This window comes from Heliangelus exortis, chromosome 11 (assembly GCF_036169615.1).
Source record: "Heliangelus exortis chromosome 11, bHelExo1.hap1, whole genome shotgun sequence".
In the NCBI taxonomy this organism is placed as follows: domain Eukaryota; kingdom Metazoa; phylum Chordata; class Aves; order Apodiformes; family Trochilidae; genus Heliangelus; species Heliangelus exortis.
Window position 1 is genome coordinate 11,767,162 of NC_092432.1, and position 14,996 is coordinate 11,782,157.

The 14,996-nt window shown below is 44.8% G+C and overlaps 1 protein-coding gene across 3 annotated transcripts in view; it reads left to right on the plus strand.

Moving 5' to 3' along the window:
• Positions 1 to 3,162: 3,162 nt before the first annotated feature.
• Positions 3,163 to 14,996, plus strand: part of NPTN (neuroplastin) — a 65,638-nt gene continuing 53,804 nt past the window's right edge. For all 3 annotated transcript variants that reach the window (XR_011728012.1, XM_071754602.1, XM_071754601.1), the window contains exon 1: positions 3,163 to 3,428. Coding sequence is in view for 2 of the 3 variants with exons in the window: in XM_071754602.1 (XP_071610703.1) it covers positions 3,341 to 3,428 (88 nt within the window). In the remaining variant the exon portion in view is untranslated. The remainder of the gene's footprint in view (positions 3,429 to 14,996) is intronic.

Genomic DNA, 14,996 nt, shown 5'->3' on the forward strand with positions numbered 1-14,996 from the left:
GCAGTTTCACTGCCAGACTTCACCCAGCAGTTTCCTGCCCTACCCTACATTTTCCACTTGCCAATAATAGATACAAAAAGGGGGTGACTGGACATGAGACTTCCAGAGGCAAAGGTTTCCTCAAGTGCCAAAGCCTGGCAATAAATACATCAAAATTACAGGGATTCCTTCAACACTTCCACTTGCAAGAAGACAGGCTCAAAGATTATCCAGGGAAAAAAAGGATGATGCCTCTTCACTGCTCTGCAATGTGAAAATGGAAACTCATTCCTGACTTGGCTGCTGGGGATGTTTTGAATCCCAGATTTTCTTTTCTGCTTTTGCTCAAGTCCCAAGGAATAATCAGAGAACAATCAGAACTGAAACGCCACGGGTGAAAAAAGAGGGTCTTGATTGGAGGGGAAACAGAGGGATTTTTAGTTATTGGATTTGGAAACTTGAAACTTGGAACACAGGACTGCATTCCCCCAGGCACTCACAAGTTCAGGAATCACCATCTCCACACAAGACTCAACCTGATTTTGTAAAAATCCTCTTTCCTCACTATCAAGCCACCGTGTCAAATTCAGTGCTGGCAAATCCTGTTTTTCTCCAAGAGAAACCTGATGTAAGAGGCTATATTCCTGCATGATAAAACAAACAGTTTTTTACTCTACACTAGCTATGACTGGATACATGAGTATGGCAGGAATAAATCTTGATAAATACATGTATTTATCAGGAAGCTGGAGAAACCCTGTTTATGCTCCCTAAAAGACTCTTGAAGGCCACAGCAAGTTTCAGATCAGGTTTCTCAGAACAGTTTGGGGTTTTTAGTCCATCTTCTCTGCATCAGCCACAAGGCCACAGGTTAGCTCAGTCATAACCACCCTGGGCAAGCTCGGCTGCCTGGAGCCTTCGAGGGAAGGAGCAACCACACACCCAGGCTGAAACCAGCAGCAAGCAGGGCAGGGTCCCCGGGGTGTCCCCAGAACAGGGCCAGAGGGATGAGAATGTGAGGGTGAGTTATGCAATTGTGGTGAGAAGATCTTAGCAAAACAACAGCGTGCTGAGCTGGCTACAGAGAGGAAAAAAAGAAAAAAAAAAAAAAGAAAAAAAGAAGAAAAAAGGAGAAAAAAAGCCTCCTGATAACTTGGGCCCAGGCCTCTGGCAGAATGAGTCAGTGTGAGCTGCCATGGTTACAGAACAAGTATTCCAGTGCAGATACAAACCATGCTCAGAGGCAAGAACATCCCTAACTAGTTCCAAACTGGATTGTAAGTCAGGCCTAATAGTGAGTGGGTGTTTGCAGAAAGGAGAGAGAGCTACGCCAAGCTGCTCTGAAGGTAATACCCAGCAGGGCAAAGGAGCACGGCCCTGTGAAACCTTCACCTTTTTGCCTCTTCCCTTGGGGTGCAAGAGCCACTGTGGGAATTGTTTCAGAGCAGGGAAAAGGGGATGTGTCTGCACCATGGCAAGAAAACAAACAGTAGTGTCAGAGCTGATTCAGCTGACATGAGTCAGTGAGTCATGGAAATGCACCACGGAAAGACTCCAGCAAAGGATGCAGGGCACAGCGGAATGCTGGAGTGCCATGGAATGTCTGCATGCACATCTATGGAGTGCCTTGGAATGTCTGGATGCTCATCCATGGACTGCCATGGAATGTCTGGATGCACATCCATGGATTGCCTTGGAATGTCTGGATGCACATCCACTGGAGTGCCTTGGAATGTCTGGATGCACATCCATGGCATCCATGAGGGATAGGGGCAGCCAGGGCCCCAAAGGCTTCTCAGCTGTGACCTCAGCCCTGTGAAGCTGCAGTCATTAAGCCCATTAAAGTCATTAATCAGCATCCCAGTGCTAGACCAGCGATTTCTCAGGCTTCAATGCAGCAAAAGGATTTTCATGGAAAAGCTGTGTCTGGTTGGCCTCTTCTGCTTATTCACCAGAAATAAAAGGAGCCTGTTTGTCAATGATCAGCTGCTAATGACCAGGCCAGGGAAAAAGAATGAGGGATGCAAACTCTCCTGCAGGTTTTTTATGTCCCAACTGGGGGTGCCTTAGAAGGAGCTCACACCCAGCAGCAGGTTGCAGACTTCTGTGCCATCCCAGCAAGAAGAGCTGTCAGAAATACGGCTTAAATAGCTCCATCAGGTTTAGCATCAGCAGGGGTAACCAGTGCAGTACAAGCAACTGCAGTACAAGCAATGAATGCAAGGAGGTCTGACACAATATTTGCATTTTAAAGCAAGGAAAATAAAGACAAAACCTGCTCAAAGCTGATCAGCAACTGGTTTTCAGGTAGCTTTGCAGGGCTGGTGAGCCAGGAGGGAGGTTTTGTGCTTTGTGTCCCAAAGTCCACTGTTACCTTTGCTTCTTGCAGCCTGTTTTCTACCCATGCAACAAGGGCAGAGCTCACCCTGTACCTAAAAACAGTTCACTTTTATTTTTTAAAACACATGAACAGTCTGTGGGTCCTAACCACCCACAGGCCTTCTCCCAGCCCTCAGGCCCCCAAAGAGCCTGCTCTGCGCCTCTCCCATCGCTACTGATCCAAACATTTATTTTCACGCAAATTGAAGCATTTTCACTGAGAAAACCCCACGCAGAGGCCTGCTGCGGGGGAGACACGCCGGTGGCTGATAAACCGGTGTTTATTCGTATAGATTCTGTGTTCTTCTGACATCCCCCGGCCCCTGCATAACGCTCCACAAAGCTCCCCCCCACCACCCCTGCAATTCAAACCAGACTGCAGGCTGCCGGCCTGCCTAGCGCTCTACCCGCAGGTTTTGTGTTTTTTTTTTTTAAGCAAACGCCATCAGAGGTGCGTGGGGCTCCTCAGGACGCAGCTTTCCCCCGCAGCAGGAAGGGTTCGATCCTCCCGCCCTCAACGCCACTGAGGGCACCGCAAGCCTCGCTGCCAGCCCCGGGCAATCGGTGTGCCTCCATCTTAGCAGCTTTTACCCGCCTCAGTGCCTCAGGAGGGGAAGCGAAGGGCTGAAACCCTGAACCTCCTACACTGAGGGAACAGGAAGGTGGGGAAACAGCGTTAAGATGGCGGCTGAGGGGGGACGGACGCGTGACACCCCCCACCCCTCCCGACAGGTGCCGCCCCCTCCCTCCCTCACTCCCTCACCCCCCAAATCTCGCGAGGGGTGGCGGCGGCATCGCGAGAGCAGGCGCAGCGCTGCGGTAGGAGGTCGGCGGAGAAGGACAGAGCCGCAGCCGCTTCGCTCCCGTCCGCCGCCCCCCTTCCTCCTCCTCCTCCTCCTTCTCCTCCTCCTCCTCCTCCTCCTCCTCCTGCTTTTTCCCCCCCTCCCCCCTTCCCCCTCCTCCCCAGGTCGCGGAAAGGAGGATGCCGCGCTCTGGGCCGCTACCCGCTGCCTTCTCGCTGCTGCTGGCGACCACTGCTCTCCTGCCGGGACCCGCCGCGGCGCAGAACGGTGAGGGAAGGGGGTGGGGGGTGCGGGAGGAGGGTGGCGGGGAAGGGGGGGGACCCTGGGCTCCTCCGCTGCACCCCGAGCCCCGGTGATGAGATTTGAGGGGGGGGGGGGTGACCCTGGGATTTTGAGGGTAAATCCCCGGGTTTTCGGTTTCCTGAGGGAAGGGGGCTGAGAGGGCCGAGGCGGTCCCGGCCTCCCCCCTCCTCCCCTCAGTGCTTCTCCTGGGGCGTCTGGTGGTGCCGGTAAAATGGAACATCTCCTCCCGCCTACTAAACCTGCATCTGACAGGCTGCCTTAAATCATTTATAATGCAATAAAACTGGAGTTCCTTAGCAACTGACGAGGTCTTCTGAGTGGAGCGTTAAGAGAAGGAATTAAAAAAAAAAGAAAAAAAAAAAGAAAAAAGCCCTTCTCTCTTTCTTGTAGGATAGCATGAGCTAAATCTAGCCCGGTATGCCTCCTCCCTGATGAGTTTGCAGCCAAGTGCATGACAATTAGTGGCAGGACATAGCGGGGCCAAGAGGGCCTGGCCAGGCTGAGCCTCCTGCTCTAGGGGAGGTCCTGCAGCGCTTATAAAAATGCATCTCTGGTCTTGCTGCCTGAAGGGGAGGGTCAGCCCTGAAGGCAGGTTTTATCTGCTCCAGAAGTGCCCAAACATGGTCTTGCTGGAGCCGGTTCTTCTGCAGCATCATGGTGAAAGTAATGTCAGGGGTGCTTTGGGCTGTAAATGCAGTGAGGGGCAGGGATCCCGGCTCACAACAGACTCAGGGTTACATGTACTGGGGGATTTACCCCTAGAATGAAAGGATACCTTGCTAATACACCAATCCCACATAAGGTTTCATCCTTCCTTCTCCCTCTCCTTCCTTTCTGTTCCACAGTCCTAGAGGTTTTCTTCCATTGAAGTGAATTTTACCTTGCTTCAGCTTTGTTGGCTTTTTGCTCTAGAATAAACATTGAGGTTTTTGGCATATATGATGATAGGAGAGATGTATATGAAAGAAATAATATCCCCGAGATCCCAAATCTGAATTATGGCCTTATGTGCAGATTTTGTGGCCTGAAACCAGAGCTGAGCTTCATGTCTGCTAACCAACAGAAGTAGCTTTGGCACCCGTATCATATGAATGAAAACTGAAAGTTTCTTCTAGTATGAGGGACCTTTTGGTCAAGTTCCACTGCAAATTAGGGACCTGACTCCTGTAAGCTTCTGGGAACATCCTCTTTGGGTTTGGGTAGAGTCTGGTTCTCTGTTGGGGAGATTCCCTCTGCTTCCTGAGAGAGAACTGTGGCATTGGAACATCATTTTGTCAATCTTAATCTGCCTCAGCTGTGTTTTCCCTGTATTTGGGTGAGGTGAGCAGTCTGCTGAAGTGCCAATTAAATGGGTCGTGTGCCTGGAGCTGTTCCTGTGCAGAGTTAGCAAGTAAGGTGTCAAATGCCAGCAGCTGGTATAACAATTCCAAAGAGCTGCTGGGCAGTGCAAACATTTGGTGTTTGGCAGTAGTTATATATCTGGGGGTTAACAATGAAATAAATTTTTCAGATAGATGGAAGGCTTTCTTCCTTTCTGTGGCTTTATGATTTCCATTCTTCTGGTGAAACTAACCAAGTGGTAGCAGATCTTGGCATGAGGTAAGGCTGCATAGCCCAGGTGTATCCTGAAAGCTCATTAATTATTTGGTTAACTAGGGCCATCCAAGCAATTAAATGGTAAGGGATGCTCTGATTATCTGTAGTAGTTTGCGTAGATGAGTGAAAATCTTAATGGAGAAGATCAGAGCACTTCCAAGGCAAGTGAAAGGTGGAGGTCCATGGTAAGGTTCATCACTGCTGTTGGATTTTTGTCCCAATTGGAATGCTTTTGAAAGAAAGGGAAGCCAGTGTAAAAGTTGTAGGCCCTGCCACAGAGTAACTCTTTTCTTTCAGCAAATAATAGCCAATGAGATGCTTCATGAAACAGAACAATTCCTCTTTTGCTTTAGCATGAAAAGTAGGTACAGCCATTTCCTGAATTGAGTGTACTCCTTGAAAGTCATTAGAAAAACATGTGGTTTGAACAGGCATATGCAAATCTGTCAGTGACCACTCCCTTAAACCACCTTATCTAAGGCAGAGATGTGTTCTCTGAAGGGAAAGGGAAGGATCCCAAAGTCTCACTGGAGAGAAAGGTAACAGTCCAAGAGTTGCTGAATGTACAATAACACCACATGAGTTAATGATGATAAAGGAACGGGAATGAACTTGTTGAAGTGGGCAGGCTGCTCCTCACTGGCACAGAGAATGCCCAGTGGGATCCTGGGGGTCTGTGGGAAAGAGCCTTTTTACTGCTCCTGACAGGAGCTCACTGATTTTTCCAGAATTAATGCATTTCAGAGTATTGGGAATGAGACTCGCCTGCGGATTTAAATTTACTAAAATTGAAAGGAGGAGTTTTGATACTTGTATGGATAGCTTATAAAGCTTGAACACCTGAAGATCATAGAACAATTTGCATGTCAGAAATCAGTTTTTTCCTGAGTATTCTGAGAAACTTTTCAGGTTCTTTGAGGCTTCATTTCTGATGCACACCAGCTCATCACTTGTATCCAAAGCCTAGTTGAGATGAAGTGACAAAGGAGAGTTAGAAGAGATGAGAAAGTAGGAGGAACAGCCAGGAAAAGCCAGTCTGTCAGAATCTCTGTTAAACCTATAGTTTCCAAATGGTATTTGTTGGATAATCACTTCAGGCCTTCAAAACACAGCATCCTTCTTATAGAATGGTGCTTGACTTGCTGCTTGGTAATGAATAACCTGCTTTTTTTTTATGCTCTGCAGTATCTTTTTCTTCAGATGCTTGTTTAAAAATAAAGACTTCATTGTACTCGTGCTTTCATCTTTGAGAGTGTGGATTTAAAAGAGCATGGCTGTATTTTTACTGTTGTCTATAATGAAGGCTTGGGCTTCCCCCATGAAATCCTCCTCCAGCACACCAACAAGTGAGTTGAATTGCTAGCAACTTCTCAAGTTCTTCACTTCTCAGAGCTCAGATCTGACAAAATGTGCTTAAGCCCAGACTTTATCATCTGTTGTGTAGAGGAGAGAATTCATAAAACCATTTGACTTACATAATCATAGAATTATCACAGATGGAAAAGACCTCTAACATAATTGCATCCAACAATCAACCCAGGGGAAAAAAATAACAAAATCACCATTACAGTAGAGCATGTCCTGAAGTGCCTCATCAACAGGGTTTCTAATACCCCCAGGAATGGTAATTTTGCCACCTCTCTGGGTGGCATTCCAGTGGACATTCCATTGGGCATTCCCTTCTCTTTCAGGAAAGAAATTCTTCCTGACCTCTAGTTTAAACCTCCCCTGGTGCAACTTCAGGCCATTTCCTCCAGTTCTATTGTTATTGACTTGAGAGAAGAGTCCAGCACCCATCTCCCTACAGCCTTCTTTCAGGTAGTTGTATAGAGTGAGAAGGTCTCCTCTCAGCATCCTCTTCTCCGAACTACTAAACCATCCCAGTTTCCTCAGCTTCTCCTCCCAGGACTTGTTCTGCAGACCCTTCACCAATTTGGACAACCCTGTCCTTGCTCCAGCAACAAAATATCTTGTGAGTGGCCCAGGACTGAACACAGTACTTGAGTTGCAGCCTCAACATTGCTGAGCACAGGGAAAAATCCTCTCCCTTTTCCTGCTGGCCACACATTCTGATACAAGCTGATACAGCTCCTGGCTTTCTTGGCCACACTTCTGGCTCATATTGTGCCCTTATGCATCAGAAAAAGTTTGCCCAGCAGATACAGGGAAGTTCTTCTTCCCCTCTTCACTGCCCTGGTGGGTTCACTCCTGGAAAAGTGGATCCAGTTTTGTGCTCCCCAGTTCAAGAGAGACAGGGTCAGAGGGAGAGCTTTGAGGATGATGAAGGGATGTGAGCATCTCTTCTGTGAAGGAAGACTGGGAGTCCTGGGGCTGTTTAAGGAGAGAAGGCTGAGAGGGGATCTTAGGAATGTCCATCAATATCTGAGGGGTGGGTGTCAAGAGGAAGGGACCAATCTCTTTGGTGGTGCCCAGGAATATACCAGAAATAATTGGTTTAAACTGGAACATGGGAAGTTCCACCTCAACATCAGGAGAAACTTCTGTACTGTGAGGGTGATGGAGCACTAGAACTGCTTCCCAGAGAGGTTGTGGAGTCTCCTGGAAACTTTCCAAACCTGCTGGGATGCATTCCTATGTGGCCTGCTCTTGCTCTAGCAGGGGGCTTGGACTAGATGATCTCTAGAGTTCCCTTCCAAACCCCTAGCATTCTATGATTCAGCCAGATGGCAACCAGCACCTCCAGGTCCTTTAATGTCAGGCAGTTTTTTAGCCACTCTAAGCCTATAGCATTGCCTGGAGCTGTTGTGACCAAAGTACAGGACCTGGCACTTGGCCTCAGCTCATTGATTCAACCTCTCCAGATCCCTCTGAAGAGCCTTCCTACTCTCAAGCAAATCAACACTACCCCTCAGCTTGGTGTCATCTGCAGACTTTCTGAGGAAGCACTCGGTGCCCCCTCATCTAGATCATTGATTAAAATACTGAACAAGATCAGCCCCAAAACGGAGCCCTGGAGGACACCACTGGTGCCCAGCTACTAACTGGATTTAACTCCCCTGACCACAACTCTCTGGGCCAGGTCATGCAGCCAGTTTTTAACCCTGCAAAGACTACACCTTTCTATGCTCTGAGCTGCCAACATTCTCTAGGAGAATGCTGTGGGAAAGGGTGCCAAGGGCTTTACAGAAATCCAGCTAGACAACATCCACAGCTTTTCCTTGGTTCACAAGGACAAGGAAACAAGAACAAGATCAGTTGGGTCAAATAGGAATTGCCTTTCCTGAACCCAGGATCCCTTTGCCATGTGAGAGCACTCAAGCTGAGCCTCTCTGTAGTTTTTTTGGACACTGAGGTCAGGCTGACAGGCCTGTAGTTGCCTAGATCCTCCTTCTGGCCCATCCTGTAGGATGGCATCACATGGGCCTCTCCAGTCATCTGCGACCTCCCCTGTTAACTGAAACTCTGAAGAAATGATGGTGAGAGGCTCCCTCAGTATCCATGGGTGGATCCCATCTGGTCCCATAGACCTGTGAGTGTCCAGGTGCCATGGCAGGTCAAAATTAGACATAAGTGGAAATAAAAACAAGTTAGGTGGCACTTTTGTACCTTTGCTGTCTTCGTTCTCTGTTTGGATGAATGAGAAGGAACTAATGAACTGGCTTAGAATAGAATGAGGCTTTTCTGCTGGCAGAAACCAGTATAGAAAAGTCCATACAATCAGGAGAGAGTGACTTCCAACTGGAAAACCTTCCTTTTATCCTGATGATGTGGTTTCTGGCTGCCGATTGTCATCCATTTTGTGCTGATGATGTTCTGACAGAATTTTAATAGACCAGATAAAACCAAGGAGCAGTTTCATACAGCATTTGTGGAGCAGGAGTGTGGGCTGAGTGTCGGGGAAAATGTTCGAAGTTCTGTTCTTTTTCCCACCATTGCTCTTCTCCTTCCTCCTACAACTCCCGCATAGGAAACTTAAATACAAGCAATGTGACTAAAGTGTACACACTCCAAAATTGCACCAAAATCTGAGGGACCTCAGCTCGCAGGTAGAGGACAATAATTGCTAATACTGACTTCTCAGTCATTCTCCTTCTGTTACAAAACAAAGTGAGGGACTTTTCACTCATTAAAACACTGAGAGCATTAATTATCTTTACAACCTACTGCTGCTGAAGATTACTTCTTGCTAAATTGATGAATGAGGCCCATTCTTTCCTTCACAATGAGTTCTTTCTGTTGCTCCAAGTACTACTTAAGAGGTGTCAATTTTTAAAGCTTGCTTTGTAAAGGACAATGCCAGCCCATGATTCATCCTTGGGTTGGAAAGCCAGAACATTTAAACTCTTCCCAACCTGAAGTGCTGGACCTGCTGCAGCTCCCACTGACAAACCTTCCTGCTAAAACTGGAAGTTGGGTGAACTGTTTCTGCTTATCTCTTATCAGGAAAGACCTTCTGTAAATCTAACCTACAGCTGTTCCTGTTCTTTTTATTCCTTTTATCCATGCCATTTAGAGTAGGGAGGAGGGTGCTACGGTTTCATCAGCAGTTCCTTTCTGTAGTCGTCCAGGTTAATTGCCATTCTTATACTTGATAAGTTGCATTTTCCTGGTGCTTTTCTGTGGATTTTCTCAGTCACATTTTCTGGAGTGTGATGTGTAAAACTGGATGCACTTCCAGCTGGGACCCGACCAAGGTTTGGCAGACTGGAATGTGTCTTGCATATGGCATTCCTGTTTGCATCACAAGACAAATGGTTTCTTACAGTCAACATTTTTGACTCATGTCCAGTGGAATCCTTTACAGTGATCAGGTCTTACATTGAATTCCTTTACTGCCTAAACCTCCTAGTTCTTAGGTGTGCTTAGGATATGGCATCTTACGTGCTCCATTGTCTTCCCCTACTTGTCAAAAAACATAATTCTGTCTTCTTGACCACCCTACTTCAGCTTGCTTTGATTTGACCCTCTAGCCCATCTTAATTCATCTTGTTTTCCATAAACTTGTTAATGTACTATATCTCAAAAAAACAAAACAAAAAGCCCAACCCCAGACAACCCACACATGTTGCACCAAGCTACATTAATGAGATCTTATTTTTGGTTATGAGGCTCTTGTATAGGGCAGTATTAAAAGCTTTACTAAAATTAGGGAACTACAGTCTGTTCTTTCTCCTCTGGAGTCACCTTTGGGTTTTATTAACTTTATCAAAGGGGGTCAGACCCTTGTGGGAGAGCTGGATTGAACCACAGGTAGGTGATAGAGCTCTTTTCTTCCCTCTCCATTTTCCATTTTTGGGCACTTTCAAGCAGATTTCTCCTGTTCTTTTTGGACACTGAAATTGGGCTGACTGGTTTGTGATTACACAGCCTTCCCATTTCAAATGTGGGCACTATGAAGGGTGCTTCCCTCCTCTTTTCAATCCATCTTCCACAAGTCCTGCAGAAGGAGTTGAAATAAATCCAGCAGCTTCACAGCACCTAACTTTCTGAAGCAGCCTGTAATCTGCTTTTAGATCTTTTCCTCTTGTCCAAGATAGTTTATGATATTTCTGTTTGGTATTTTTGTTTTGTTCTGTTTTTGAATGACATACTAGGTAGTCAGAGCTCCTTTCAGTTTTCCATGCACCTCTGGGCTTTCTGCTCTTGCCAAAGATGTGCTGAGATTGTTTGCAGAAACTCACCAGTGGGTAAGGTGCTGCTTCTGCTGGCAGAGCCAGGGACTGAATGTGCAGATCTGCCATCTGATCCTGCACCCAGGCCACTAGATGCTTGAGGAGAGCCTTCATGTGTTCAGCTAAACTTCTGAAAACGAGCTGTTTGTGTTTTAATAATGACTGTAGTAACCTGCCACTTTCCCAAGTTAATTCTACAATGTGAAACCTGACTTGGATAAGCTTGGAGGAGGGAGAACATCTGTTAGAACAACTCAGGACCATATAAAATGTAATATTTGAGTGGTGACAATTATCTTTTATCTTCATGCTTTAAAAAAATCTTACTTGATATGTTAAATTTATTTTGCTTTGTAAATTAAGCACTTTTTTTCATGTCTACACGGGGCTTTTTTTAGTGTCAAAGGAGACTGAGTCTAAACTGAATAGAATTCCTGGATCAAGTGTCTGTATCTATGTCAAAACTTGAAAGTACTTATTCCCTGGTAAGATAACTACTGTAGACTTTGAAAAATTCATGCCCCGTTGGTAAGCTTGGAGCTTATTTGGGTCATCTGGGTGGCTGAAGTCACCGCTTGTGCTCTGACGCAAACTCAGCCAAGAAAAAGGACAAGAACTTCTGAAGCTGTGAAGGGTTCCTCATCAGATGGCATCAGAAGCTGTTGTTCTCTGCTATAACTAAGAATGAGAAGTTATTTGAGAGCATTTTAACATGTTTTGGCACCATTCCTGCTCAGAATGCAGTTGAAACCAGTGTAGTATTGCAGCTGCTGGAAGGGGTGTATGTGTGGGGCAGGGGGTGAACAGGGAGTTCTGATCCTGGGAAAGCAAATCGGGAGTAATAATGACTCCAAATGAAGTGCTGTTGGGAGCCTTTATCCTTTTCTGAATGGCTTTGATGTTGAAAAGGTGCAGGATGGCAGAGGCTTCTGCTTTTGAAGGAGAGAAGAGGCATGGTGTGGTGTCTGCTTTCCACTCTTTAGAGATGTACTTGGAACTTCAGAATGGAAGATGGACCCTCAGGGGCACAATGTTTGCATCCACAGCTTTTGATACATCAAGTTGGAAACCTTTTCTTCTAGAAAAGAGCAAGCAGGGATGTTCTGAAAAAAAACAAAAATTCAGATGGTGATGATGAGGAAAGTGCCCAAGATAGGAGGTAGCTGACTAAATGGATTTGCATGAGACCTTTTTGTAGTAGTAGCTACTTACTACTTCCCACATTGTGTGAATTATTGGGGGCTTTGAGAGCACATAGAGATCATGGGTGCCCTCCCTACAGCTTGTTCATTCCTTTGGAAACCTAAATAAAATGTGTTTTCTAGTGGGCATATTGAAGATATGAGAAAGTTAGAGGAAGGGGACTATAATAGACTAGAAAGGGGAAGACTTGAAAAGATGCAATCAGTCCAAAACTTCAGCAGTGAAACCTGGTCAAAAAAGGATTCAATTCTGGGAGGTTGATAAAACTGAAAAAGAATATATTTTAAATTTAAAAAGGAGGAAATTAAATTTAAATGCCCAGAAAAGAGCTTGGTAAGGATTTTGGCAATAAGGTAGGTTCCCAATAGAAGTCATAGCAGACCAAAGACCAGGCTGAAATAATCCTATGAAAAAGTGTACAGCAAAAGTTTGAGAAAACAGGTGCTTGAGTGCATTTTTAAAAACTGAGTAGATACCATATTGACTGATAACTCTATTTTTTTTTAACTCTACTTTGTTAGGAAAGCTTTGTGATGGTTGCCCAGGATAAGCTACCTGATCAGGTAGAGGTTGTAAATGTAAAAGTATTGTAGTTCCTGTCATATTAATTCAAAACTTCTAATAATTAAGTGATGCTAAACTGCTTTAAATGCAGTTTTAAATTGGAATCCAGCTGCACTGTCTCTCTTAATCTTGTTTAATTGGTGCAGGTGCTGTAATGTTCAGAACCTGGTACCTTCCTGTGAGGCTAAACATAATCTGTAATGACTGATGGAAGTAATTAAAATATTATGTGATACCTTCTTGCTTGAGGAAAATCTGAATTTATTATTACAGTCCAGAGCTTGAAAAAGCAACTAAAGTTGCTCCAGAGACTGTGGTGGAAGTTAGGGCTGCTTGGTTTGGCAAGGGTAATTACTAGAGCTGTAGTTGATCACTTTGATTTCTGATACACAACTGTCCATGGGCCGGGGGCACGAGAGCAACAAGATCAGCCAGGCCGCTGCCTCTGCAAGGATTATTTTTCCCCCTGAATTATTGGAGTGAGGGCAGCCTGGTGCTAAAAATCCACTGGATTACAGAAGAGGGGCTGATTTTAATTCCATGATGGAGCAGGTTAGGAACATTGTTACTAGGAGGCTGATGAAGCAGAGAATGAGAAGATCTGAAGCATAGTGTTACCATTGTTGTTAATTTTGTGTTCTCTGTAGCCTGAAGCAAGGGCAGCACATTTGTTTGTCACCCTTCAGTTGTGACTTTTTGCTTGAGGTACTTGTATGTACAGGAAACCAAATTATTTCATCCTTTCTCCTTTGCTTTAAGCATCCAAGGTTGCAAGCAGCTGATTCTCACATTTTATACTATTACATATTTCAGTGATTAATTTTTTTTTTTTTTTTTAACTCATACTACATTATACAACTGGAAATGTTTCTTAGTTCTGTATCGGTGCTTTCTCTGTGCACTCCTGTGTAATCTGTATTTAGAAAGGGAAAGGTATAGCAGAAAAAGATGGAAAACTATTCTAGTGAGGTTTGAGGTGAGAGTTAAGAGGTTGAGATAAAATGAAGCACAGAGTAAATTACATGGATGAAAGAGATACAAAGCCAATCTGCTGGATTTAGTATAGCAAGAAGTGTGGTAAGGGCTTGTACAAATTTTAATCCAGATAGTTGCCAAAAAAGCAATTTTTTTTCTGAGTTTGAGGCACTGTCTTCTTTCTCAAGTTAGTAGCTGAAGACTTGCAGAGTAGACTCTCCCATGGCACTTGTGACAGATGATTTTAATGGCTCTAGGAGATAAATATGAAGCTTGCTATTTGGAGATATAATTTTATTCCGTGTTTGCGTGTAGTGAGACAAGTTCTGCAACTAACTTCTTCTCTTGCAATGACTGCCAGGATACATGAGCAGGGAGCTGAGCAGTTAGTTGCTGGTGAGGGTTACCACTTCATTACAAGATAGAGTGGCCTTGGGGAAATTGTTTTCAAAATCTGAAAGCAGCTGAACATTGAGGTTTTATGACCTAGAACCAGCCTGCACCTGGTCAGTGGAAGTCTCAGGGTGGGTTCCTCTTCTCCCTTCATAAATGTTGGGAAGTTAGGGCTTGCCTGGCTTGGATTTTTTTCTTTCCCCCCCACTGCTTTTTCATGCTGAGGAAGAAAATGTTTGACAAAGTGAGCAGGGCTGTTATTGTTGCTCTGCTGTGTATGACCCATCCCATGACAAGTTATTTTTGTTTGACCTCATGGTAAAATCTGAGTATGTCTCAGGTGTATTGGAGTACTTGGTGCTGATACTTCCAAATTGCAGGGAAAGTTGTCTTTGGCAACTATTTGAACAGACTTTTTAGATATGCTTGGGGAGGTTTTCTTTTGTAAAATTTCTCTAAATCTGCACTTAGAGAAAAATACATTCAGGTTGACACTCCCTTTCTGCTGCTTCTTGCTGTAAGAAGTGCTGTATTTGATGCTTGTTTAGTCCCCATAATCTAGAAACTAACTGGGGATGACTGTGGAGGTCTCTGGCCTGACACCAGTTTCAGAACTGCCAAAAAAAAAGTTGCATTTCACTATATTGTCCTCTCTCCCTTCTGCTGCATTTGGGTTTGTGGTTTTTTTGATAACCAGTATCCATCAGATAATGCTTTAGATATGTTCACCTTTGGATTTTCCCTCCAGTGTAAGTTCCATCACCTTTGACCCCTGTGTTCTTGGTAGTATTTTAGTTTTATTCTATTTGTTTCAATTTTTATGTAAAATGCTTGGGAATTATGCTGTAACCATCCAGTATTGCAGAAGCTTTTTTGCTGGCTTTCCAACATGACAGTACTATAAATGTTTTTATTTCCTCCAATTATATTGTGTTTGTTTGGATGGATTATGGTGCAACTCTCCCCATTTTTCCCCTGCAACATGTGGTAATGCAGCATTTTTTCCTGGCTGTTTCCAGAAACAGACTTCCAGGCTTGAAGTAGTCATGACAGTTTGTATCCCTCCTTAGTTTTGAGGGTACTGAATCTAATTAGGAGACTCAGATGTCCACTACTGATGGTTTACTTTTAGGCTGAATTTGTTAAATTTTTTAACTAACAAGTTTTT